The sequence below is a fragment of the Ailuropoda melanoleuca genome, chromosome 13 (assembly GCF_002007445.2).
Source record: "Ailuropoda melanoleuca isolate Jingjing chromosome 13, ASM200744v2, whole genome shotgun sequence".
NCBI lineage: Eukaryota > Metazoa > Chordata > Mammalia > Carnivora > Ursidae > Ailuropoda > Ailuropoda melanoleuca.
In genome coordinates, this window is record NC_048230.1 from 20,760,369 (window position 1) to 20,786,666 (window position 26,298).

General features: G+C 54.5%; 3 protein-coding genes and 1 non-coding gene across 10 annotated transcripts; 2 read left to right on the forward strand and 2 right to left on the reverse strand.

Moving 5' to 3' along the window:
* LRRC59 (leucine rich repeat containing 59) lies at nt 1–12,714 on the forward strand. Its single transcript, XM_002923725.4, has 7 exons — nt 1–334; nt 1,470–1,529; nt 3,128–3,286; nt 3,515–3,619; nt 6,854–6,926; nt 8,969–9,142; nt 10,767–12,714. The coding sequence occupies exons 1-7, from the start codon at nt 230–232 to the stop codon at nt 11,009–11,011; spliced, it is 921 nt and encodes a 306-aa protein (XP_002923771.3). The 5' UTR covers nt 1–229; the 3' UTR covers nt 11,012–12,714.
* Nucleotides 11,468–19,407, reverse strand: EME1 (essential meiotic structure-specific endonuclease 1). 7 transcript variants are annotated; one of them, XM_034641509.1, is made up of 10 exons: nt 19,350–19,407; nt 18,199–18,299; nt 17,299–18,107; nt 17,080–17,210; nt 15,214–15,303; nt 15,000–15,121; nt 14,698–14,821; nt 14,347–14,462; nt 13,405–13,594; nt 11,468–13,125 (listed from the first exon to the last, which is right to left on the reverse strand). In XM_034641509.1, exons 3-10 carry the CDS (start codon nt 18,080–18,082, stop codon nt 13,096–13,098), a joined length of 1,587 nt encoding a protein of 528 aa, XP_034497400.1. In that variant the 5' UTR covers nt 18,083–18,107; nt 18,199–18,299; nt 19,350–19,407; the 3' UTR covers nt 11,468–13,095. The 7 variants fall into 7 exon arrangements, with proteins under 7 accessions (XP_034497400.1, XP_019659890.1, XP_034497395.1 ...); XM_019804331.2 differs by having other exon boundaries at nt 11,468–13,174; nt 17,083–17,210; nt 19,350–19,405; XM_034641504.1 differs by having other exon boundaries at nt 11,468–13,174; nt 19,350–19,405.
* Nucleotides 16,204–16,276, reverse strand: TRNAK-CUU. Its single transcript has one exon. It is a non-coding gene; the product is annotated as a tRNA-Lys (tRNA).
* On the forward strand, nt 19,400–24,631 carry MRPL27 (mitochondrial ribosomal protein L27). Its single transcript, XM_002923727.4, has 4 exons — nt 19,400–19,494; nt 21,573–21,704; nt 22,155–22,222; nt 24,234–24,631. The coding sequence occupies exons 1-4, from the start codon at nt 19,455–19,457 to the stop codon at nt 24,438–24,440; spliced, it is 447 nt and encodes a 148-aa protein (XP_002923773.1). The 5' UTR covers nt 19,400–19,454; the 3' UTR covers nt 24,441–24,631.
* Nucleotides 24,632–26,298: the final 1,667 nt, after the last annotated feature.

Genomic DNA, 26,298 nt, shown 5'->3' on the forward strand with positions numbered 1-26,298 from the left:
GAAGGTGACGTGGACACGGAAGTGGTCGTCGTCGCGGCGGCACCGGTGGGAGCGGGGCGTGGGGCTCAGAGTGCAGCGGGCCGTTGGGCGGACGGCGGCGTCTCTCACCTGCGGCGGCGGAGGACGCGGGCGTTGTCGGTTGGGTGCGAGTCCACTGAACCGACGAGCGGCTTCTCAACCCCTTTCCTGTGGGAGCCCCCGGAGCCGGGACCGCTCGGCCGGCGTCACCATGACCAAGGCCAGTAGCAAGGGCGGGAACCTCCGCGACAAGCTGGACGGCAACGAGCTGGACCTGAGCCTCAGCGACCTGAACGAGGTCCCCGTCAAGGAGCTGGTCAGTACAGCCCCGCGAGGCCCACGTGCCCGCCCGAGACTGGCGCTGGCCCCTGTGCGGGTCGCTTCCTTTCCTACGCCTCAGTTTCCAGATCTTAAAACTAGGTGGGGGGAGTGGGGCTAAGTTCCCGGGGAGCCCACCTCTGCCCCCAGTTTTCTTCCTGGGGTGTACACGTGTCACTTTGGCGCAGTTCCAGAAGATGAGAAGGCGCCGCTTGTTCGGCCCTGGGCTTTTTACGGGTCAGGAGTGAATCTCCCCTCCCATCTGGGGGGCTTTCACAGCGCTCAGCTCCGTGTCTGACTCAAAGTAGGCGCCCACGGAGTGGTTGCCGGCTGTTCGGAGAATGAATGAATAAATGAATGAATGACTCCTCTGAGAAGTAGGCCTCTGGGCAGACCTGGGTGTGGCCCGGAACCTTGCATTTCTAGGAAGCTAGCAATCCCAGCTGGCTGTCCCGGCCCTGAGGGATCCTTCCTAGAGGAACGTGTAGTGTCACTGCTTGGTTGGCAAGGGCTCTTCCCAACTCAGCTTGAACTGGCTGGAATCCAGTTGCGGCTGCCCACCCACCACCCACCTCCTCCCACGCTCCCCGCCAGGAAACTGAGGCTGGAGGTCCCAGGAAGATTACGCAACTAGTTTGTTGGCAAAGTGGAGTTAAATCATAATCCCTGCTTTTCCCACCAGGTTTCCTACCAGCACTGGCACACTAGGGTCACTTTGGGTGACCTACACTTTGCTGCCTTTAATGAATTACATTTGCCTTTGGACACTTGGCTCTGCTGTACGGAAGTTAGAACAGATTTCCAGTTCATATTCCAGTTCCATTGCTTAAGAGCTGCGTCCCTGTCTTTGGCAAGCTAGTTAACCTTTATGCCCATAGATTTCCTCATTTATAAAATGGTGGTAATAGTTCCCATTTTACAGGGTTGCGAGGGTTAAGATTGTAATGTAGGATACTTGGTAGGTATTAAATGTTGATGCATGTAGCCATTACATTATTATTACTATCACATTATATTTCAGTGCTAATTTTTAAAGGCCTTCCTAGTTGTGGGAATTTTCGCTGGAAAATGCTTCATGTCACTGAACCATTCCATGTGTTGGTTTGACATTTTGTTCTCATTTCTTTTCCTAGGCTGCCCTCCCAAAGGCCACTATACTGGATTTGTCCTGCAATAAACTGACTAGTCTACCGGTAAGATCGGCGGGCAAGCACGATTCCTGCTAGAGCCCTGATGCTTCTTGTTTGCGGGAGTTATGTCTTTAGGGCCACAGTTTCAGGACAGGCCTGCAGACAGGCTATAACTGAATGGGAGCGTGCTGGGAGCGGAGTGGGGTGGTTTGTTGCAGCAAGAAGGGAAGCATGGTAGAGGCTTCATTCTTTAGAACAGTGGGAAAGTTAGGCCATGAAAAACTAAGGTCAACAGAATGCTGGCTGAATCACTTATGGGGGTCATCTTTTTTTCTGCCTTACTTTATTCTTTTGAAAAATAGTTTACCTCCCTATTGTGTAGAGGAGAGTAGAGACCATTCTGTAAGTTCCTCTGCATTCCAGGGAGAAAGCTGTTTATGGACAGCCTCCTTGTGTATCTTTTAATGAGGAACAAGGAAAAAATGTGGTTTGGGGGGACTACTGTATCATTATTCTCCCAACCCTTGAATTACTTAAGACACATTTTTGTTCAGCACACCCATCCTGTGGTCAGATCCTTTTGATCTTTCTTGCACAACTTCTCCCAGTTCTCCTCCTCCTTCATATGCTTTGCGATGTCTTCAGTCCACGGTCCTTTACCTGCGTGGGCCCCACAGTGGTTCCACCCTTCGGCCCCTCCCGGGTGATGGCAGGTGTGTGCTCCAGAGCAGCGTGCCTTCAGTGTCAGGCCTGAGTCTGCTGGCATCGTCATCTCTGCCGGCGATCACTCTGGCCGTGTCGCTCCCTGCCGGGCCCCACTGGGTTCTGCTTGGGGATCGGGTCTCAGAAGTTGGCAGTTTCTTCATTGGGTCATTAGTCTGTTCCCCCGTCAGTATTCCCCTGGGCCTTACTCATTATCTCTAGCATCTTCCCGCAGCTCAGCAAGAACCGTTTCTCACACTGAAAAAGCATGTGAGATCCCACTGCTTCTAGGAAGCATTTTGTGTCTAGTGAAAGTACGGCGGCAAGTCCTTGCCGCCCGCCGCCATGCACGCGTTGTCGGCCGTCACGCAGCGCCCCCCAGTGCGCTTTTCAGTCTGAGTGTGTTTGGTTGTTTGTGCCTTCCTCGGCACTGCAGATCCGTTGGTGGTTACAGGTCCCCAGAGAGTGGTTACGGGTCCCCAGGGAGGGTGAGCAGTGCCTCTGCGCGGCGGTGGGAGTGTCACTGCAGATGGGTACTGTGCTAGGTGCTGCAAAGAACAGAGAATAACACCGAGTACTTGACGGGGTGAGGGGCGCTCGATCGTTTTAGGGAAGTGGATGGTCGTGCTGTGCTTTGACCGCTGTTGTGAAAGGAGAGCATAGGGTGCCGTGGGGGGGCTGGAGGGGCCCCTAGTCCCTCCAGGAGCAATGTGGAGGTTGGGTTGCAGGGCGCACAGCGTGAGGGAACACGCACTTAGTGTTGACTTTGTGCTAAGTCCTTGGACACATCTCAGTACTTAGGCCGGAAGCGCTGGGTGTGGGCTGCATCTGCTTGCTGGTGGGAGAGCTAGTGGCGGGGAGGGGGAGGGTTTATGCACGGCCCCCTCCACTTGGAGGGCTCTGGCATCTCCCGCAGAGGTGGGAGTGAGGGGCTTAGGTGTCCCCTGTCCCGGTCCTAGGCGGATTTCTGCAGCCTCACACACCTGGTGAAGTTGGACCTGAGTAAGAATAAGCTGCAGCAGCTGCCCGCCGACTTTGGCCGCCTGGTCAACCTCCAGCACCTGGATCTCCTCAACAACAGGCTGGTGACCCTGCCCGTCAGCTTTGCGCAGCTCAAGGTAACAGTTTGGGAACCAGGGTTCCGTGCCAGGTGAGGCAGAGGGCCCCGGGGCGGTGGAGCACGGCTGTGAGAGCGGCTGGCAGGAACACCCCCGTGGGGGTGCCACCTCGGATGGCTGTCCCTGCGGCTGGAACACGCGGGGGCTTTCTTCCTGTGCATCGGTTCACCTCGAGGGGCTCTGTATGTGAACCTGGGCTTGACCAGCCTCTCTGTCCGATCTCTTCAGAGCCTGAAGTGGCTGGATCTGAAGGATAACCCACTGGATCCTGCCCTGGCCAAAGTGGCAGGGGACTGCCTGGACGAGAAGCAGTGCAAGCAGTGTGCCAACAAGGTAAGCACGAAGCTCCCCTGGGACCCGCCTCTGCCTGCTCTTATTTTTCCCTCCCAAGGCACCTGTAGCTGTGTTTGGTGTCCAGCACTAAGGTCTCGGGGAAATATGGCTACTACCAGCCTGTCAGGCAGGGGGACCTTTGTTTCTGTGTTGACTTTACAAGTAGGAGAACAGTACTGGCTTCTCTCCTGCAGAACTTCCATTCTTAAGAAACCAGGACCTTGGGTGCCTGGGGGGCTCAGTCGGTGAAGCGACTGCCTTCGGCTCAGGTCATGATCCCAGAGTCCTGGGATCGAGTCCCGCATCGGGCTCCCTGCTCAGTGGGGACCCAGCTTCTCCCTCTGCTGCTCCCCCCTGCTTGTGTGCACACACTCTCTCGGACAAATAAATAAAATCTTAAAAAAAAGAAAAAAGAAACCGGGACTTTGCCTAATCCAACATTGCACCATTGACGGTTCTTTAAATGGGAAAAGAAGATTATCTGAGTTATAGTTACTGTAGGAATTTTGATAACAAAGGTGTTGTTAATATTTGTAAGCTTATACCTATAAGCAGACACATCCTGGGCAGATCTGACATTTTTCAGTCAGGTCGTCTGATGTAGGAGCGAGGAACTAGGCAGCATGGAAGGCAGATGTTGCCAACAGCCCTGAAGATCCCTCGCACTGCTTTTTTTTTTTTTTTAAGGATTTTTATTTTATTTTATTTTTAGAGAGCATGTGCAAGCAGGATGGGGTAGAGGCAGAGAGAGAGACTCCCAAGCATGCTTCACACTGAGTGCAGGAGTCCGACGCGGGGCTCGATCTCACAACCCTGAGATCGCGACCTGAGCCGAAATCAAAAGTCAGACGCTTAACCAATTGAGCTACCCCCCGGTGCCCGTGCCTCGCACCGCATCTCTCCAACGCCAGCCACAGTTACTTTTTCCCTCCAGCTTTTTTTCCCAACAGCTGAGTGCCAGATGGCTTTCTTGGCCATGTTTAGGAGGCATGATGAACAGAAAGGACTTGAAACCCTTTAACTTGAAATGTTAGAATTAACGGAAGTAAAATGTGGGCATGGTGGGTCTCTAGGTGAATCTCAGGAATAATGGCCTTTCTTATGGTTAGTTCAGGGCTTCTTAGAAAGTCTCATCGTGTGTCTTACCCGTTGTCACAGGAGACCAGGTACAAGGTCAGTGCGAGCCCGGTAGCCACGGCAACAGCTTGCCCTTAGCTGGGCACCGTACAAGTGATCAGTGACGTCCCGGTGCTTTAGGAGTGCTGTCTGTTCTGGAGAATAGCAGGAGCTGTGACCCACCGCCCTCCCTTTGTCCTACGTGCTTTATGCCTCACCTCTTGATGCTCATAACCCTGGGAAGCAGAGCTCCCTTCCGTGTCTCTGACACAGAAAAAGCTCACTATACACAAACGTTTCATTTATCCATGTATTCATTCAACTAATAATATGTTAAACCGTATGAAATTGCTGATATTCCACAAAGATCATTTTTGTTGAGCACCAAGATCTCTAGTATCAGCCTATAGCTTCCAGACAAAGCTCCAGGTAGCCCGCTGCATTGTGGGGATGGTCACTGAAGCCATGTTCCCTGGCACCGCGGCCCAGCGAGGTCCCTGGGACGCGGCACACCATTAGGCATCGTAGTGGGGTGGCTTGGGCCAGCCACCATGAGGTCACTTGTCCCTAGGAGTTAGTTTAGCCCTTATCAGCTCTGACCTTGTGTGGGTGCATGGGTCAGCTGCAGTAACTGATAGGCTTCGTGCACGGTACAGCGCCTCTTAAAAATAATTTGTTAGCTGGACAGTATTTATCAAGTGCTTACTGTAGGCTGCGGACTGGCGCAGGTAAACAAAACGTGCCCTCCGGGGCTCACAGTCCAGGCTAGAGGAGTCGCTCCCATTTCTGAGCTTGCTGTGTTGTCAGGTAACTCCTAATGTATTGGAGCCCGGGTGAAAAGGCGTGTCTCTTAAACCTCTTGGCTCTTTATTTAGCCACTTGTACACCCCTTAAAACCACCGGCGTGGTTGGTGTTTATTTAGTATTTGGAGTTCAGAGGGAGACGGGGACTTTGAACTTGGGCTGCCTCCCACCATCAGGCTTGACCCTCCAACAGATCGTGCACTCCTTGTTGAGCGGCCATTGTGTAGTGAGCTTGACTCCCTTCCGGGAGGTTGCAGCAGGTTCAAGGCCTGGATTGCCCCGGACAGGGTTCCTGTTGGCTTCAAAGCAGACTCTGGCACGGTGCCCGAGAGGTTAAGTCGCTTGCTAAGGTCACACAGTTAGGAAGTGGGAGAGTCAGGAGTGTGCTGGGCTCTATGCTTTCACTCTGTCCTCTATATCCAAGGGATACCAGCTTCTAAAGATAGAAACAAACCTAAAAAATAAAATCTTTTATTTAAAAAGATTTTATTTTTAAAATCCCCTAGCTGTGCTCTTAGTGAGAATCTCTGGGGCCGTTTGAGTCAGAGGCCATCCGTGACTGAGTAGATGAGGATTGAGGGGCTCTGGGTGCTAGGGCGTTGTGTGCTGGGTGGGCCGAATGGTTCTTCCCTTCCTCCGAGAGGCGTCCTTGTTCTGTGTGCTGATGTGAGTGACACAGGCTCTGGCCCAGGAGCTCAGAAGACCTGTACTCTTAGCTGTGCTACTTGGGAGCCATGTGACGTGGACAGATCGCTGCCCCCCCCCCGCCCCCGCCGCCTTGGCTTTTTGCCTCTTGAAATGGGGAGCCAGGCAGTTGTTCATCAAACATGTATTGGGTGTCTAGCCGGCGGATGGGACAGCAGTCTCCACCCATAGGGAGCCTAGTGTTGTGATCGAGAGAGGTAAGACGCCTCCCTAGATGGGAAGGGCCGGAACTTGGGTAAGGTAGCCAAGGGAGCAAGGGCGGGAAGTCTCGGGGGAAGTGCCATCCCTGCTCGTTAGCAGAGTTGCTGGGGAATGACGGGAGATCGTGCTTGTGACAGTAACTAAAGAGCAGGACTCCTTACACACTCCAGCTGGCAGCGCATTTCACAAATGTGTCTGCTCACAGCTTTAGTGACCTGGGCTCAAATGATCCATCTACAACCAAGGCCGGCATTGTGAATTACACGGAGACGGGATTGCCTCCCTTAGCTCTCCATTGCACGGGGCTGCACCGGCCTGAAAAGAGCAGGGGGCACTTTGGAGCCTCCCGAGCGGCGTGTGCCCCAGGCGCCCCCTGCTCGGGCACTTCAGCACCCCCTCCCTCCGCAGGTGTTACAGCACATGAAGGCCGTGCAGGCCGATCAGGAGCGAGAGAGGCAGCGGCGGCTGGAAGTAGAACGAGGTACGTGCCGCCCCTCCTCCAGCCCTCTTCCCGTCCTTCCCCAGCTGCTGACTGCTGTGTGGCAGGAGCTGGGGTCCATGGAAGGGCACGCAGAGCAGCAGGGAGCAGTGTGGTGGTGTACGGCGTCATTTCTGGCCGACGCGTCTGTCTCCAGTCCTGGGTTGTCCGCTGAGCTCCAGAGCCCTGCAGCCTGCCAGGAGGGTTAAGAGGCGTTGGAACTTAAGCATGGCCAAAACAGTGCCCTTCAAGGCCTCCCAGGGACCCCCTGCAATAGGCAGTCCCCATTCCTGCACTGACTCAAGCCTGAAATTGGAAAGGTGGCCAGGTTGTCTTTGTTCAGTTGCACCAACATCCAGTCTGTCAGCAAGTCCCGTGTGTGACGCTTCCTCCCGTCTGGGCCGCCCTGTGACTCAGCCTCCGTGCTGGAGCCGGGCCTGGCGCCTCCCAGCCCCGTGGCCTGTCTCCACACTTGTGCCCCCTCCGCGCAGCAGCCATGGAGATCTTTTTCAAACAGAAGTCAATTATGCTGCTGTTTGCTTAAAACACTCTAATGGCTTCTGATGGAACTTGGGATGAAATTCAAACTTCATTCCGTGGCCGATGAGGCCCGCCATGTCCCCAGCTGCTTGCTTCTCAACCACTCTGTCCCACACCCCAGGGAGAGAATGCTGGTAACTCCAGCCTCTGGAGGCTGTGCTGTTGCTCGAGCACCCCAGGGCCACTCTTGCTTCAGGGGCCAGGCCTGGTTGCTTTTCCCACAGGTCTTAACATGGCTGGGTTCGTGCGCTTCCTCATGTCTGCTCACCTGTTGCCTTAGCTTTGCCGTTACCCCCTCAGAAGCACCCAGGCTTGGGTCGCCGTCCCCCTGTCACTCCATCACAATCTCTGTTACTCTGTGTGTGGCACACGTCGTTGTCTTCTTTACGGTTTGTTCATTTGTCTCTGTCTCTAGAAAGCTCTAGGCTCTGGAACCTGACTTGTCTTTACTGCTGGCTCCCGAGCCCTTAGAACAAGGCTTGGTGCACAGCGGGTGACTTGAGGGGCTGACTTCTGAGCCTCCGTTACTGGAGGACTCCCGGGGTCAGGGAGGCATGGGCATAGTCCTGGTCCTGGGCAAACCCTGAGATGGAGCCCGAGTGACACTGGGCCCTTTTACATGCGCGGCTCCTGTGATGCCGTGTTTGCTTGGACCGCGGCTGCTTGACTTCCTGCCGCCCTGTGTTTCTCCAGGCTGGGGGTAATGTGCCTTTGGCGTTCTCCGTGCCCAGCTGGAACTTGGAGCTTGTTTGTACACGGAAAAACAGTGGAAAGCTCCAGTACTTAGTGTACCACTCCTCAGCTACATTATGGGTCAGATAGGCTTTTAAGCCCTAAAAGGACATTTAACTCCCTAATTTGTGGTATTCTGGCTTTGGAAAAATGTACTTCACGCTTCCAAAGAACTCATTTGGAAGTGCATTTTTAGAAGCCGGTCATTTGTAAGTTGGGTACTGGATGTGAATGCACTTGAACCGTGAAGTAAATCAGAAGGCATCACGGACTCCTGAGGTGAAGTCTAGGGGTTACCCTCTGACAAATTATGAGTCTTGCTGTCTCAGGAAAACATTTCCATCTTCTCTCACCCTGAACTTGAGCGCTCACTTTCTCTTCTTCCTTGCCCTTCCCATGCCACGTTCCTTTCTGAGGCCTGGGTAGATAGGAATCCCATAGAATCCACACCCCTGGTGTCGCTTTTCTCTCGAGTTGTAGAAGGCTGTCTGTCACCTGCTGTGCTTTTCTGAATCCCCCGGCCCATCACCCATGCCCCTTATTATGTCACCCTAATCTCTCTGCTGCCCGGGGCTCGGGCCCCTTTCATCCACTCAGCAAGCCCTGAGCGCAGCCTATCATGTCTGAGGGAGAGACTGCCGTTGCCTCTTACTACAGCTCCCGTGACCTGTGGCATAAGGGAAGGGAGGCCGAACCCCAGCTTCTAGTTCCTCGGGAAAGCACTCTTGCAGGCTGGGGGGTGAGAAGTCATTTTTGGGTGCATTTTCCTGTAGAGGCCGAGAAGAAGCGGGAGGCCAAGCAGCGAGCCAAGGAGGCTCAGGAGCGAGAGCTGCGGAAGCGGGAGAAGGCGGAAGAGAAGGAGCGCCGGAGAAAGGAGTACGACGCCCTCAAAGCAGCCAAGCGGGAGCAGGAGAAGAAGCCCAAGAAGGAGACGAATCAGGCCCCGAGTACGTGGTGGTTGTCGCAGGGTTCCAGCTGGGGTGCAGCGGGGGCACAGATGAGCGCGGCGTGAGGCAGGGGTGGGGGGCCGTCCTGGGGGGGCGCGTACTCTGCTGCTTTCTTTCCCCAGAGCCGCGTGCTGACGTGCCGGTGTTTGGTTCCATGTGGCTGAGAGCGGTCCCAGGACAGGGGGCTGCCCTTCAAGTCGCTCACGTCCTCTGTGCCGTGCATGTGGGCATGCTGAGTGCATGCTACCGCGTCAGGGAAGCCGGCGCTGCCTCTGCTTCTCTGTCCAGGTCGGAACGGAGCGCTCGCTCTCTTTGCTCGAACACCAGAGGAATCCTTTAGCCGCATTCAGGCAGCCATGCTAGTGTGTTGCCTGACTACGTCCAGTTGAGTTTGTGCTGCGGTGTGGCTCTGTGTGCAGGGGAGGATCGCCTAGCCTCTGGGCCAGCAGGGGCCCCTGAGGGAGATGCAGCTGAGAGGGGAAGGAGCTGGAGGCCTGGGGCCCTGCTGCTCGCCCTTGCTGGCCTCAAGCAAGCTGCCTAGGTACCTCTTTGTTTCCTTGTATAAAATGAGGATCGGCCCTTCTTACAGGGTAGCATCAAGTGAGAAAATCTACATGACAGGATCATGCAGTTGTTGGCATGTGGGCATTCCGTCAGGTTTTTAAAACTCTTGTCTAAAAAAAATCTCAAAACCAATTTTTTTTAAAGATTTTATTTATTTGACAGAGGCAGTGAGAGAGGGAACACAAGCAGGGAGAGTGGGAGAGGGAGAAGCAGGCTTCCCGCTGAGCAGGGAGCCCGATGTGGGGCTCGATCCCAAAATGCTGGGATCATGACCTGAGCTGAAGGCAGACGCTTAACGACTGAGCCACCCAGGCGCCCCTCAAAGCCAATTTTTAAAAAAATTAGAAATGCAATGTATGTATTCATTCCAGAGAACTAAAAAATTCCCTATATGTATCAGAAAATGGCAGTCACCTGTCATCCCCCACTCCCAGCAGCAGTCACCGTTGGCAGGATGCTAGCTTACCTTCCCGGTTTTTATTTTTTAAGATTTATTTATTTGAGGGAGCACGAGTGCACGCACAAGCAGGAGGGGCAGTGGGAGAGTGAGAAACTCAAGCAGACCCCGTGCTGAGGGTGGAGCCCAATGTGAAGCTCGATCCCACGACCCCGAGATCACGACCTGAGCAGAAACCAAGAGTTGGGCGCTTAGCTGACTGCACCAGCCAGGTGTCCCTGGGGTTTCTTTCTACGTGTGTCTTCTCTCATAAGGACACACGAACAATAACACAGATCTCCAGCCTGTGCTCAGTGCCCCCTGGAAAGCCTGACCTGATCCCGAGGGATCCCGGGGACCGTGAGCTGCGTGAGGCCCGTGGAATGAGTTCTCATTCCCAACACGCTCCCTGGCAATGTACTGGGGGAGGATTCCCGCCTCAGGCTCCGCGTGGGCCGAGTGTGTGGGAACGCCGCCGCCTTAGAAGCTCTGTCTTCGGGGCCTGGGAGTCTTCGTTTGAGGAGGGGGCGTGAGCGGGTCTGCGCAGCGAGCCGAGCGTCCACGGGTAGAGTGTGCATCTCCGCGAACTGAACCTTTCTGTCTACGCTGCCTCTGTCCCTCCAGAATCCAAGTCCGGCTCTCGCCCCCGCAAGCCGCCGCCCCGGAGACACAGCCGGTCGTGGGCCGTGCTGAAGCTGCTGCTGCTGCTGCTGCTGTGTGCGGCCGGCGGGCTGGTGGCCTGTCGGGTGACGGAGCTGCGGCGGCAGCCCCTGTGCACCAGCGTGAACACCATCTACGACAACGCGGTCCGGGGGCTGCGCGGCCACGACATCCTGCAGTGGGTGCTGCAGACCGACTCCCAGCAGTGAGCTCGCCCTCCACGCCTGCTGCCTCCCAGCCTTGGAGCTCGGATTCCTATGGAATTGGGTTCTGCCGGACACAGCCTCTTTCTAGCGTCAGACCGACCTGCCATCCTCACGTGGCTGCCGATTGGTACTTGAGATCTCCTCTTTGTAGGACTTGTTCCTTAGTCAGGGTTCCCTGGTGGAATAAGGAGAAGTGGGAGGTGGGGACAGTTACCTGCATGCCTGAAGGAACGGGCTTGGGTGGGCAGAGGGAAAAACAGCCTTTTCTAGTTGTTCTACAAAGCTGTGTAAAGGCAAGGCTTGTTTCTACTAAACGGTCAGGTCAGCTGTCACTACATTTATACTTTTGTACGTCACAAACCCTTCCTTTCCTTCCTCCCCACGTAGCCAGGGCAGATCAGGAGGCAGTGTGATATCGGGGACTAAGGGAACACCATGCTCCGCAAATCCAGCCTAAATTGGGGGGTGGGGGGGTACCTATTTTCTTAAGGACCTCAGACATTTTAACGACCATACAAAATCTCAGGCTGTGAAAGGAACTAAAGGACCATCCAGTCCAATATAACATGTGCAGACAGGGAAACTGAGGCCTTCCATGACTTGCCTGTGGTCTCCCAGCTAGTTTGAGGCAGAACTAGACTCCCCCTCCAGTATCCTCCATCATTTTACTTCCTTAACAATGTGGGGAGAAGAGAACTCACACCGGAACTGAGCGTCTCTCGGCTGGAGTGCAGCCTCTTTGACGGTAGGCAGCTTTGTGTCCCACGGATGGAATTCTCCCAGCCATGAGGGTCCGAGCAGCTCCTGCTGAGTCTGGCCCCTGCTTATGTGGCTTTCACAAAAACGGTCCGGGCTCCTCGGCTCAGTTAGAGCATTAACTCCCCGATTGCCAGTAAATGAGGAGGTGGACCGTTGTGAAGCCATTCTGTCTGTGACAGCTGTCGCTAGTCAGTGTGACAAAGTCAGAGGCAGCCTGCAAACTCAAGTTTCTTAGGGCTGGAGGTTTCACACTGTTTGAGTCTAGACCTGTAACCACCTCCACAACGAAGGGAAACGAGTAGCACCATGGAGTTTAAAAAGTGGTGTGTTTCCGAAAGGCTAGCACAGACGGGTGGGACTGTCCTGCCGGCCCGATGAAGCTGCTTCTTGCTCTGGGGCCTCCTTGGCCTCCTGTTGTCATAGAAGCCAGAGGAAGGGATAAGACATGGTCGGCACGGTGCTCACTGAAAACTCCCAATTGCAGGCTTCCTGGCATTCCCTCAGGAGAGCAAAAACCTGTCATGATTCCGAGACAGTGAGGTCTAGCTTTCAACCTCGGTGGCTCATGTGGCGAGGACTGCCCTTGTGACTGTCCTCATACTGGAAGAGTGACTTGTTCCTTTTGCCCCCACAGACAGCTCTGCTGCAAAGGCCCACACCTTACTCAGAATCACTACACATTCCTTAGTCTTCCTCCAAGCTCCAGAGCCATTGGTACAAATGCTTTATTGAAACCGAATACATAGTATGTGAGATGAGGTTAAGAGGATGGGGAAGTCGGCACAGGGATCAGAGCCCCAGGCAGGGCGCTGGCTGAGGTGGCCTCAGTGGGGGAGAGGGAGGCGGGGCCCAGCCAGCCGGCTGAGGGAGGTTCAGTCATGATCTCGAGATTTGAAGCTGAGGTTCTTCTGGATTTCTACGGTTATTAAATATGTGTCTGAGTGGTCTGTCTTTGTTCCTTTGTGTTTTGAGGGCTGCGGGGGAAGGGTGATTCGTGCCCGGCAGGCTGGGGGAGGGACATGCAGTGCTTGTGGAGGTGAACGCAAGTATCTCGGCAGTCTGTCCCACGTTGACAGGGAGACCTCTGCAGATACACCCAGGAAGGAGTGTGTGTGAGGCCGACCCAGGCTCGTGCTTCAGGAGGCGCTCCCGGCCTCTTCCTGGGGTTCTCTTCTGAGTTGGGTGAGGTGCAAATCTCCAGCTTCTCATCCCGCTCCCCCAGGGCTGGCATCAGTCTGCGCTGTCTAAAGAGAGGTCTGGCTGCTGAGTGGTCATCTGAAGGTAGATGCGCCTGGATAGCTCTGGTCCGACACGGCGGGAGGTGGCGGTCACGCCTTCCCCGCGGCGCACCTGTATGTCTGCGAGCAAATTCTGGCGTTCTTGCTCTGAGAGACACCGCCTGTAAGCCTGAAAGTGGCAAATGACTTCTTGATACTGTGCCACCCAGGGTCACCCTTGTCCATCAATAGGGGGCAGTAAGCTTGGGGGAGGGCATGAGAAGCTGTCCTCTGTCCCTGGGTCAGTGGTTCACTGATCTCAGCAGGCCTGCACTGCTGACTACCAGTGCCCTCCATGGAAACTGGGAGTCCGCTAGAGGCACAGGGTGCTGGAGGTGACCACTGACTGGAGCAGCCTACCTGGACCAGGAGCTGGGGGGAAGGGTAGGTGTCCACAATGGCGCTGGCCATGTCCAGGCTGACTCGGTTCAGCTGCTGAATCTGTCTCCTCCAGACCAGCGCGAGTCCCCTGCCTGCGCGGTCTACCTTTGCTCCTCCAGCCCAGTCACTCTCCAGGCAGAAAGAGAAACTAGTTTGATCTCGCAGCTTCCTGTGAACAGCAATTGAAGAGCTGTGAGTCACTCATCACTCCACCTGTCCCCTTCACTGGAAACTTAAAAACCCTCCATCGACCCCACGAGAGGCGACCACAGTGTGGTATTTGGCCTATCTGGGCGCTCCCTTTGTTCCCAAGCAGTTCTACCTGCCGATTCCCTTAAAAATGACATCCAGTCCTTTTCATTAAGAGAGAAGTTGCCAGAAAACTACCAGATTGTTTCCCATGTTGGCATTGGGTTGTATTGACCAGAGAGGCAGTGTGCACAGGGACAGCCACTAGGGACTGGGTGGGAGGCAGTCTGGGAGTCTGGTACGACTTCTAATGCTAGGAGCTCAGACAAGGCAGTCTGCAGGCCTCCGTTCCCTTGGGCAGAAACTGAGGTCCCCTCCTGATTTTAAATTCTGGCCACGCGTACTCCCAGAGCTAAGTAGGCTACAAGTTTGTTTTATGAGGACTTATGACACCGTGACCGGACCTGGGACGGATTCCAGTAACGTGGCTCACGGGTGACCAGCACCAACCCACAAAACACAAACTCACAGGTGAGCTACCGCAGAACGTTTTAAAGGCGCTGGGCTCGAGGGCTCCTCACAAGGATCCCCAGTGCGAGGCTGGCTCCTTCCACCGCCAGCCTCACGGCCCAGGGCTGGCAGCAGAGTTCGGGGAAAAGGACTGTAGTGGGGGCCAGAAGCGCTACACACACAGGGCCCGGCAGCGGGGCGGAGACTTGCCCGCGCACTCACTTGAAGGGCGCCTCGGCCACAGCCTTCGTGAACGCGCATGCGAAGTCGGCCAGCTCCTTCCAGCTCCGCACAACTCGGGCCTGGGCCTGCGTGTACAGCTGCAGGTCCACCAATGCCTAGAGGCCCGAAAGCAGGACGGGTTGGAGGAGCGGAGGGAGACTTGTCTGAGATTCCCCACTCACGCCCGCCGAACCTGCACCCCAGCCCCCTGGCTCCCTGTCTCGCCCCTTCTCTCCTCCTCCGTGCCGAGGCAGAAAGGCGTGTCCGGCAGGCACTCTGTTCCTGATCTAGAGCAAACTGGGTTCGATGAGAGCGGGAGCCCTGCCCGACTCGGGCAACACGAGTTCTCACCTCTTCCACGTCTACCCTGGACACCACGTGCCCTGCGATGGCCTCTGGTTGTCTCTGCTGCTTCTCCTTGGCCTGTCCCCTATCTGCCACGCCCTGCTTCCTTCTTCTTGGAGGGTTCGGAGCCCTGGAACAGGGGAGGAAACCGGAGAGCAGCAGCTCCAGGCTGAGCTTGGGCAGAACAGGGGTGAGTAGACCCGACCAGAGCACAGGGCTTGTGACGGGGGACCCAGATCAGGGATGAGTAAGGTCACTCCTGGTGGAGCTGCCCCTTTTCACGCTAAGTCTCGAGGACCAATTCAAACCTGAAGCATTTCTCCTGATCCACAATCACCAGCGACAGAGCTTTCCCAGCTGCCCTCGCAGTGGCGTCAGTCACAAAGCTCCGCAGTGTTTCCCTCCCCTTCTCGGAGCTGCCCAGACTTCCCTGCAGGAAGGGCAGACGCTGTGTTAACGTTCGTTCGTTCCCTGGAGTCGGCCGTCTGTCCCATGCCTCAGTGCCCAGCCCGCTCTGCCCACCTGCCTGAAGTTCTGGACCATGGACACAAACGCCTCCGCTGGGAGCAGCACCAGGACCATCGGTTCCTCCACCCAGTCCTCCTGTCCATCCTGCCAAAGGACCCAGAACCCAGCACAGGGAGGCAGGTCAGCAGGTGCTCAGCACCCGCGAGAGAGACCCAGGCCTTCTGGGTGAATGAACGCACCGGCATCAGCCGAACCCATTTTTGCATTATTTTTCTTCTGGAATGAATCCACGTGGCAAGAAATAATAACCCATGACCCTGTCCCTCCCCAGTCCTCAGCTGTTCAGCTTTGGTGTACCATGTCTCAGAGGTGGTGAAGAAGAGGAGCTGAAATGGGCTGAGAACTGCCAATGTTTCTGTGCACTTTGGACAGGGGAATAGAGGGAAAGGAAACTTCCAGAGGGTTTTGTGCAAGTAAGTACTTGGCCTTTGAGAGCAGAGGCTGACCCGGAGCTGAGTGGCCCTTACAGACACACAGGTTGTGTGTGACAGATAAGAGCCACAAGGGGAGCTGCCACCTGGGAGGGCCTGTCCTCTTCACCATCGCCACAGGGCGGCCTCCCGGGAGACACTCCCGCAGCAGCATAGAGTGACGGAGGGACTGGGAGCCGGGCTCGTGGGGAGGGCTTTCTCACTGGGTCCCTATAAGCAAATGCCAAGACCCATAACACAACTAAGTGCAGGGGGAGAAGGGCTGGCCTCTAGCTCCTGCTTGGCCACCAATCAGCTGTGACCCTTCACAAAGCTTTGAACTTCAACCCCCCGCCCCCGCCACTGCCCGGCCGTGATGCGGGGTGAGAACTCCCTCCGTGTAGGAGAACTGCCATGGACACAGGAGGGAGAATCTGGAAGCACCTTGCAAGATAAGTCTGTAATATGAATATAAAGATTTGCTAATACCCCAAATTAAAAAGTGTGCAGTTGCCCTAAATTACTGAGAAAATGAGATCCAAAAGGGGGGGGGGATCGTTTTAAGCAGGCTCCATGCCCAACGTGGGGCTTGAACTCATGACCCTGAGATCAAGAGTCTCACGCTTTACCCACTGAGCCAGCCAGGCGCCCCGAGAGAGGAAAAAAATCTTAATATTTCATCTAGAGACCCTTAAAAATGAGGGGTGGAGTATTTTGGATTCGCAGATAGGAGTGGAAGGCACAGGAGCTGAAGAAACCTCGGGAGTCCGGGCCAAGGAAGAACATTTGCTGTGTGCCTACTACACGCTCGAGGCTTGGTTATCTCCGTCCCCACAGCATGGGGCACCCCAGGAGATGCAAGTGTCCTCGTTTTACACATGAGGACCAAAGAGATGAAATGATTTGCCCGGGGTCATACCAATAAAGCCCTAGGACGCTGGGGCCTGAGTTTCAAGCACAAGCCCATTCATTCCCAAAGCCCAGTTAGAACTAGGAATCCTGTGCAGATTATCTTCCCTCTGCCCCACAGAGCCACTCTCCCCCTTCAGCTCCGCTCTCTGCAGGAGACCACATTACCAGGCTCTCCGGTGCAAATGGCCAAGTGGGAAACCCAACAGGAGACTGGAGGGAGGAAGAGAGGGAGGGAGGAGTGAAGTTGAGCTATTTCCCTGGCTCCCTCAAAATGGGTCGCTTAGCGTCTGCTATGTCCCTCTACGGGAGGTCAGGCTTCTCTCAAGGGGGTCTTCTCTACATTTCTCTCTCCTTCCGGATTCAGGTAACCACTTCCTCCCCTCATCCCTTCAGGCCGACACATGGTAACAAATATGCCAGTGGTCCTCAACCAGGGCCGGTATTTCCCCACAAGGGACATTTGGCAACATCTAGACATTTTCGACTGTCAGGACTGGAGAATGCTACCGGCCTCGAGAGCCACTGGCCAGAAAACCGCTACCTCGGCTGCTCCGGCCCTTCTCCTCCAGGTGATGCTGCACGGCACGGCCTGCGCCTCGATCACACAGCGGCACTCCATGGACTGCAGCGCCCCGAGGAGCTGGCCTCCCCCTTCCGTCTGCAAAAGCACTGCAACAGATGATGGGAGAAGGGCAGTCAGGCGCCGGCCCAGGAAGCAGGTACCCCAGCCGAGGATGAAGACGGATGCTAGGAGGACCTGGATCCAGCCCCACGATGACGTGCTTTAAGCATTCCTCGGGCCTCTGAGCTTTCAGCCTGTTAACCAGGGCAGTCTTCTTCATTCTCTCCTGTTGTCTCAGGGCGCGCTCCTGGCTTGCTTGTCTCCGTGGCTGGCATCCCTGCGAACCTCCCCTCTGGAACTTCTGGCTATGCCTGGTTCTCTTCTGAAATGGGAGGACCTCCACATTTGTTCTGGTTACGGTCCAGCTGCTGTCCTGGACAGGGCAGGTAGCTTTGAAGGCCGGAAGCTGATGGTATGGATTGTCTCCTGCAGGGTCCTTGTTATTTGATGCATGTCTCTCCGAGGTGTCATGGAGGGGAAGATCAGTGACCTTTGGAAAGAGTTGTTTTTTCCAGTCACATGATGCTCCTTCACTATTTTGATGATCCCATACATTTGTAACTGGGGAGCTAGAATCCTCAGGGCTCAGCTGCTTGCGGGTCAAAAATTTACACGTAAGCCTCTCAGCCAGGGGCATTAATTCTTCCCCATCCTCACTTTCACTGCTTAGCACCCTGACTGGCTCTGTTTGTGTGACAGGTTCAGCTGTGTCTGGGATAGGCGGTACAGCTTTCAACCTTGGTGATGGAGGACAGGAGGCCTCAGAATCTGAGGTGACAACCACAACGATCTTCTCCTCCCTCTGAGGCTGCCCCCTCTTTGTTGAAGATGGTTCCTTCTTCAAGAAGGTAAATGTTGGCAACTCTTCAGAGTCACTCTCACTGGAACCCCGTGAGAGCGATGACTTCTTTAGAGCCATCAATACGTGCTATCAAATTAATTCCCTAAAACGAAAAGAGAGATGAGACACAGACTGTAGCACTGAGATCTGTCCATTAGACATGTTCTGTGGCCAAACTTTATGGAAATACATACAATATAGAAACCGAAAAACAGGATATGGTCCCAACACATTCAATCTGGAGCTCAGCTGTCTGTAGTCCAACAGGACTCCTCAAATCCTAGGTCAAGGTGACCTAGAAACAAAGTGGAGATTACTATCAGAAAACGCTAATGCAATAGTAACAAGACTCAATACCACCCGCTTGTTGATCTCTGCATTTGAAATGTAGATGTCAAGTCATCCTTTCTTTAAAAATTGAGATATAATTCACATACCATAAACTGCCCTTTCAAGTGTACAGTTCAGTAGTTTTTAGTATATTCACAAAACTGCATCACTTTCTAATTCCAGAATATTCTCACCACCCCAGAAAGAAATCCCATCTCCATTAAGCAGTCACTGTTCACCTCCCCCGCCCCCCAGCTCCTGGCAACCACGAATCTACTTGTTTTTTTATGGATTTGCCTGTTCTGGATATTTAGTACAAACAGAATCATAGAGCTTGTGGTCCTTTTGTGACTGCCTCCTTTCACTCAGCATGTTTCAAAAGGTTCGTTTACGTTGTGGTGAACCCTGGCACTTCACAGCTTTTTATGGCTGAATAACGTTCCACTGCATAGATATGCCACGATTTGTTTCTCCGTTCAGCACGGACGGATATGAATAATGCTGCCATGAACATTCATGTCCAGGTTTTTGTGGACACAGGTTTTCCATTCTCTTGCATGTATACCTGAAAGTGCAACTGCTGGGTCGTGTACAAGAATCACTCCTCGAATAAACATTCACTAACACTGTAAGTGTGACCCCGGATGGGCCATGTAACCTCCCTGAGCCTCGCCTTCCAATTTAGTAAAACAGGAATAACAACACCTACTTCATAAGACTGTGCTTAGTAAATGAAATCGTGCATCCACAGCGCTTAGTACAGCACGTAGCCGACAGTAAGCACTCGACAGTAAGCACTCGTAAAGGACGATGAAAGTCTAGGGAGGGACTCCTCTGAGTCCGCTCCCTGCACCTCGCCGGAGTCCGGCAAATCGAGGTTGCCTGCCAGGCCGGCCCGGCGCGTCCACACCACGCGGCGGAGCCCGGGACACCCCGGTCATCGAGGCCCTGCTGGGAGGTGCTCAGAAGTCCGGCCCCAACCCGCCGCCCGCCGCGCCAGAACGCCAGCACTCACCTGCGACTCTTCGCGCCACTCTTTCAAACGCCGCGCAGGCCCCGGAAGCAGATCCCCCGGTAGCGGAAGCAGATTTCTAAGACCGGAAGCGAGTGTGCGGCAAGCATGGCGTCGGCGGTGCTTGCGCTAAGGACGCGGGCGGCTGGTAACGGGACGCCGTGGCTGTTGCGGGGCGAGGGGTGCAGGCGGAGCGGGGACCCTGTAGGGAGCCTGGGGGTGGAGGCCGTTCCCTGCGGAGGCCCCTGGGCGCGGAGCCGAGAGAGCCCCGGGGGGCCCACGAGCTTTGAGGGGCAGCTGTCACTGACCACGTGACACATCTCGGGCGCCCGGCCTTGGGTGGTGGTTCGAAGAACATGTGTCCTTCCTTTGCCCCGCGCGCAAGTACAGCTTCCCTAGCGTTTGGTGACGTGGGCACCCCGCTTCCACTCCGTGGATCCCCTCATCTACAAATACTGGCACACTGGAGCTCAGGAAGTTAACCCGCTCGTTCAGCAGATTGAAGTCTCTGTGCCAGAACCGTGCGGTTAGGTGTTGGGGATCTCAGCAGAGATGAAGACAGTCTCTATCTGTGGGTTCTTTCTAGTGGATAAGCCAATAAATAAGTTCATAAAATGGTTGCAAATTGTGACGAGTGCTGTTAAAGCAAAAATGTGTGTGTGTGGTGTCTTTTTGGGGGTTGGTGGTCAGGGAAGCCCTTTGAGGAGGTAACATCTAAGTTAAGACCTAAAGGATGAAGGGAGGCCTAGCCCTGTAAGAGAATGAGGGGCAAGAGAGTGATAAGCCAGTTTTACATGTTGAGAAGCAAACCGTTGTTCTTAACGTGAATGTAAAAAGGGGTAGGGGTGGAAATGAGGAAAACAGATGGGAAGCTATAGTAGCCCTGATGAGACATGATTTAGCCAAGATGCTAATGTCAGTGAACTGGGGGAAATCGGTGGTTTTAAGATCTGTTTTGGAGATAGAACCCAGAATTTGCTGGTGAGCTGGATATGTGAGATGAGCAAAGGGAAGCAATCTGCAATGACTTCTTGATTTCTGCTCAAGCAACTGCATAGGTAGTAGCGTCATTTACTCTGAGGTGGGGGATGGGGAGTAGGCTGAAGGGCAGTGATTTGTGAAAGAGAGAATGTAGATAAAACAAAAGCCCCATTCCTCAGCTTAATAAGTTAGAGGATGAACGAATGAATGGATTTAAAGGTAGGTAGATCCTGGTGCTGGGCATGGAACGTATCTTTCTAAGTATTTATTTCTGGTCCTTTGTCCCAGCCACTGTCTGTCATTACAACTTCAGAAACCTGGTTTCAGGAACTCTGAACTTGTAGGCTCCGGAGACTCACAAGGCTTTTGTAAAGACTCTGGCATAGCCCTGATTAACCATGGCTGTGTCTGGAGACCTGAAAGCAAGGACTGCCAGCCCTGTGCTTGTCATATAGCAAGTGGCTTCCAACTTGGTTAGTATGCCTTTAGTTTAAAAGTTCCTTTTAAAAAGAAATGCCATTGAGCATTTTGGAATGAGTATGGAGAGTTCAGATTGTCAAGGGTAGGGTGTCAGTCTTCTTGGTCAGGACCCCTACTGGGTGGGCTTGCTGACGAAAGAGTCCAGCCTTCTGAAATAGCTAAGAGCCTGTGGGAGCCACTCCCAGAGAAGCTGTCCTTTTTGTTTACAAGTATTTGGTATGCAGGGGATGGGTGGATGGTTGAAAAAGTGGTGGGTGACACCAAAGCAGGACCCTCTCTCTGGGTGTCCTGTTGCTGGGCTCTGCGGTCCAGCCCCTCCACAGTGTCTGGAGCCTTGAGGACATGTGGTGAGTGAGGCTGAAACCGGCAGCCCTGCGGTGTCCTCTTGCTGGCTTATATTTCTGTGGTGTTTATTTCTCCCCAACAGGACTGAATGTGTCAGGACCCAGGGCACATGGTGTTTATTTTTTTTCCGTGAATATTTCACTGCCCACTGCCTCCCCCGGCCACACACACACACTTCTCATGCAGTGCATACACCCTGGACAATACAAGGAATGACTTGTCCCCCTGCTGTGGGAGAAGCCCGAGGACTTCCAGACACTCCCTGAAAACCAACACAGTCGAGTGGCATTTCTGTGCTCATATCTTCCTCACCTCCCCTGCCACTACCCCCTGCCACCTCTCAGATTAGCAAATGGCCCATTGACGCAGAGGAAGAGTGATTGGGAGCCTCTCTGAACAACATTTCTGTTCTGTCTGCAGTTACAGCCCTGCTGAGCCCCCCTCAGGCTGCGTCTCTTGCCGTCAGATACGCATCCAAGAAGACAGGTGGCAGCTCCAAAAACCTGGGCGGAAAGTCACCAGGCAAACGCTTTGGCCTCAAGAAAATGGAGGGTAAGGATGTGCCTTGGCTTCCATTTCCCAGCTGCACCCTCCCTTGCTGTTCCTGGCATTCCTTGGCAGAACAGGAAAACCGTGCACCCTCATTCTGTCCTCTCTGCTTAGCTTGCCAGAGCACTTGGTTCCAGATTACAGATGCACAGAAGACCTGAGGCAGGGAGGGGGTCCTGAGGAAGAGCGGATAGGTGTGAACCTGGGCCATGTGAGTGGAGAGAAGAGAGAGAAGACTAGCAGGGGCGGTTTAGGGGGGTGAGGCTGGCGGGGGAGCTAGGGGGCTGCTTGTGTCCGAGCATGTAGGAATTGGCTTTGTCCAGGGTCAGCCTTAGAGGTTGGCGTGCGGCATTGGGGCCAGGAAAGCAAGGGCCGGTTTGTTTTCTTAGCACTTTGCTGTGTTGCCCCATCCCTGGGGCCCACGGTCAGCGTGCTTGTGGACTTTTCTTCTAGGTCACTACGTTCATGCTGGCAACATCATTGCGACTCAGCGCCACTTCCGTTGGCACCCAGGCGCCCATGTGAGTTGCTCTGTGGCCCTTTCCCCTTTATTCTTTCCCAGGACCACCTCTCTCTGCTCCTAAGCATGGTAGAGATAATAACACGGTTGTGTTTATTGGGTACTTGGCAAATGCCAAGCATCATTTTGCTTCCTGGGCCTGCATTGTCTCGTTTCATCCTTAACCCATCCCCATGATGCATTAGGTTTCACCTCCATTTTCCATGTGAGATGCCAGAGTCACAGGGAGGGGAGGGGCCCATACAACAGAGCTGGGATTCGTACTGGGGCTCCCTGACTCCTGGTCACTTTGCCTTGTGAAGCATCAGCCTGGTTCTCTTGGGTCTCCTTTCTAACCCCCACCTGTTAGAGGTGGAGATGCCTAGTGATTTGAGATACTTTTTGAATCTTGGGAAACTAACTTCAGTGTATTCCTTTTTCCTTCTTGCTAATCCTCTTTTGCATAGAATTGTTATTAGATGGCTGAAAGATAGTTGGAATTTAATAAAATAGAATTCAGTTCATGTGCCAGAAATTACGTCGCTATCAGGCAGGGATTTCAGTTTTCTGCAAGTTGGGATTACTTTCTGAGGTTGGAAGTTTCTTTGTTAACACAGGTCTGTACTGTTTCTTTCTTTCTTTTTTTGGGTAAGATTTATTTATTTGAGAGAGAGCACGCAAGTGCATGCACAAGCCAGGGGTGGTGGTGGGGGAAGCGGGCAGAGGGAGAGGAAGTGAGGTGGACTCCCTGCGGAGCCTGCCTTGGAGGCCCGATCTCAACCCTGAGACCATGACCTGAGTGGGATGTTTAACCGACTGAGCCCCCCAGGCCCCCTGTACTATAGTCTTCACATCATCTTAAATGTTATTTAGTTTCCTTTGTAATCAGTCCCCCCAGTGCCCCTTTTTTGGCAATTTTGGTAGGTACAGAAAGACTGATAATAGCCAGTAATTATGTCAGAAATGCTAATTTGTATGTGAATTGGTTGTGTCTGTAGGAGCTGTGTCCTTTAGAACTTGACACGCTGGCTGTGTTAACTCCTGGGACTTACTAAAATAACGACAGCAATAATAAAAGCTAACGTGTTTGGAGCTAAGGAGTATCTAAGCTCTTTATGATTAACTCACTTAATCCTCGAGGGGACCCCATAAAAGTAGTTAGTATTATCCCCATGTTGCAGATAGGAAAGCTGAGACACGGTAAACTAATACAACTTGCCCAGGCCGCACGACAGTAGGTAGTGGTGCTGGGATTTGAACCAGGCATCCTGGCTCCAGAGCCCATTCCTTTCATCAGAGAAATACAGAATAATGCTCTGTTGCCTGGGTAAAAGTTGCCACACATCCACTCTCAAGTTCTAAAGGAAAAATGCTAAAATAAATACAGTTTACAAACTGTATACGCAACACGTAGTTTATTCTCCGCTCCTAGTTTTCGTCCGGAGACCAGCTAGAGATAGTAGCTGCTTCACGAGGTGAGGACTAACGGGGTTGGGGGAGCACTGCTTGCACACGCAGGCACTGTGTAAGTATTAGCAGCTGTCGCCATGATTGCCGTCTTGTTAGATACTTATTACTGTAGAGCTTTGGTCCATAATTTCCCTAGAGCCTAAACTTTAGAGATCGCTATATAGGATGAATACTCATGTTTTCTATGACAACTCCAGTGTTCTTGAATTGTAAGCGAAGCGAGCTCCTAGGGGGCAGCGACTGGGGGCATCTTCCTGGGCCTGGTTTCGGGATCTGTCTGGTGTGGTGTCTGGCTAGCTGCCAGGCGTGGGTGCAGAGCTCAGCCTTCAGGGACTGAGCACCTATGAAGATTGGCTGTTGGAGTTTCCTTTCCCTCTTCTGTCACAGAGTCGGCAAAGAAGTGGATACCAAGGAAGCACCAGGCGCAGGCAAGGGAGCCCGAGATAGAGCTTTCCGATCCGCCCTTTGGTCCCAGAGCCTGAATCCTTAGGAGAAGTTTGTCCCAAAGCCCTGGGGTGGACCACCCGGCCGTCGGTCCAGCTGACCAGGCCTTTGTGTTGCAGGTGGGGCTGGGGAAGAAGAAGTACCTGTATGCCCTGGAGGAGGGGGTCGTCCACTACACTAAGGAGGTCTACGTGCCCAGTCCCAGCAACGCGGAGGCTGTGGATCTGGTCACCAGGCTGCCCCAGGGTGCCGTGCTCTACAAGACTTTTGTCCACGTGGTTCCTGCCAAGCCGGAGGGCACCTTCAGACTGGTAGCTATGCTTTGAACTCCTGGCTGAGGCCACCGGACGGAGCCTGGAGCCCAGGTGACAGGAGAGGGTGGCAGCCGCAGAAGTCGAGGGTCGGGACGACAGGGCCTCCTGAGGAAGTCTGCTTGGCTGTGACTGCGGAAGACTCTGAAGTGACTGGCTGGGAAGACCCAACCTGGGGCCAGAAGTAAAGTTTGCTGGAGTCATGAGTCTGTGCCGTGTGGGGATAACCGCGGCCGGAGCTGCTTATGTGTGCCAGTCCTTACCACGTCCTGTGGCGCACCCCGGGGCGCTACCACAAAGCAGAGAGGAGGCCTCAGAGCGAGGAAATGAAAAGAAGGGAGTGTGTGTGGGGAGGGAGTAGCTTTAGCGCCCCCTCCCCGAGGGGGAGGAAGAGGACAGCTTGTGCTTGAGGGTGGCCCAGCAAACCACCCTTCACCACCGCCCCCCGCCGNTGGAGGGAGCTGGGGCTGTAGCCCCGGGACGGCCACATGACAGACCCTTCCCTGACTCCGTGGGTCTGGCCTAGAGAGGCCAGGTCCTATCAGCGAGGAGGCAGAATGAGTGACAAATGGGTTTCTCTCCGAGCACCCGGAGAGAGGCACACCCACTTCACATCCTTTCTTGGTTCTTGGTTTATCTCAAGCCATAAACAGCAGCCGAGGATCTGGCTTTAGGAATACTCAGTCTGGGCCTGGAGTGGGCTGGCGCAGGCCTTCATCGGCAGTCCAGCCCAAGACCTTCGAGGCTTAGCTTCCAGCGGGAGGGCCGGGAAGAAAGCCTCAGCGGGGGTAGAGGGTCTCCTGACCTTTGGAGGTTGGCGGTTTGGCTGCGGCCGCAGCGGGGCTGGTAGAGTCCAGTGGCTTCCTCCCAACGACTCTGCCGTGCAGGCGGGAGCTTCAGGGGTGGGGGGCGCAGAAGCCCCACGGTTCGGGACATCTGCCTCGAACCGGTCACTTTCGTCTCTCAGGGCATGACCCCAGATTCTCCGCGAGCAGATCCCTGGCAGAGGTGACCCAGGGTTTATTGCAGTTCACTTCGGCTCCCTTCCTGTGAGGTCTCTGGGACCAAGGCCCAGCTGGGAAGATTGCTGCGGGTGTCTGTGTTGGCTCAGCACGGTCCTGGGCGGGCCCTGGAGAAGCAGGTAGGGGCAGGATGCAAGAGGTTCCCTCCCGCACGGCGGTGTTGCCCTGAGGAGAGCAGGGCGCTGCTTCACGGGGTGGGCGAGCAGAGCCACAGTTGGGTGGTGGTGCAGGCAGTGACCTTAGGGCCTCCTCAGAGCTTGGTGGCATTAGCCATTCCCTGACACACCGGCCTCTCTCCACCGGCCTACACATACATGCGCTTTCTTGGGGCTTCAGCCTCTGTGTTTCGTCTCCCCTGGTGATGTTCCTTCCTGGAAACAAGTTGAGCCCTGGAGCTGTTGGCTCCGTGGAAACCCTTCCGCAGGAGCCTGTTCCGAATCCCAGGGCAGGCCACCCGGGGCTGGGGTCCGCTGTCCTTCTTGCCACCCAAAGAAGTGAATTGGGGCCTCCTTCCAAATCCTGGGGCTCTCCATCAGTGGCCCTTTCCTCCTCCTGGTCTGAGGGGCTAGAGTAACATGAAAAAAGCTCACTTCTCCAAGGCACCCGAGGCTAGGAATGCTGAACATTCACCTCTCCGCAGGCCCAGATCCCGAAGCGCTGTGCAATCAGCTGCTGAGCCTGCTTCTGCTGGGCCTTCTTTCCAGTGGCTGGGCAGGTGGGCCAGCTGCCACAGGGGCAGCCCCTCTGGGGATAGCCCTGTAACCAACAACAGCCGAGGGAACCAGGCAGGCACGCACGACCCTTCAGCTTCCGTCCGGACCTACTTCCCAGGGTGAGCCCAAGATTAGGGT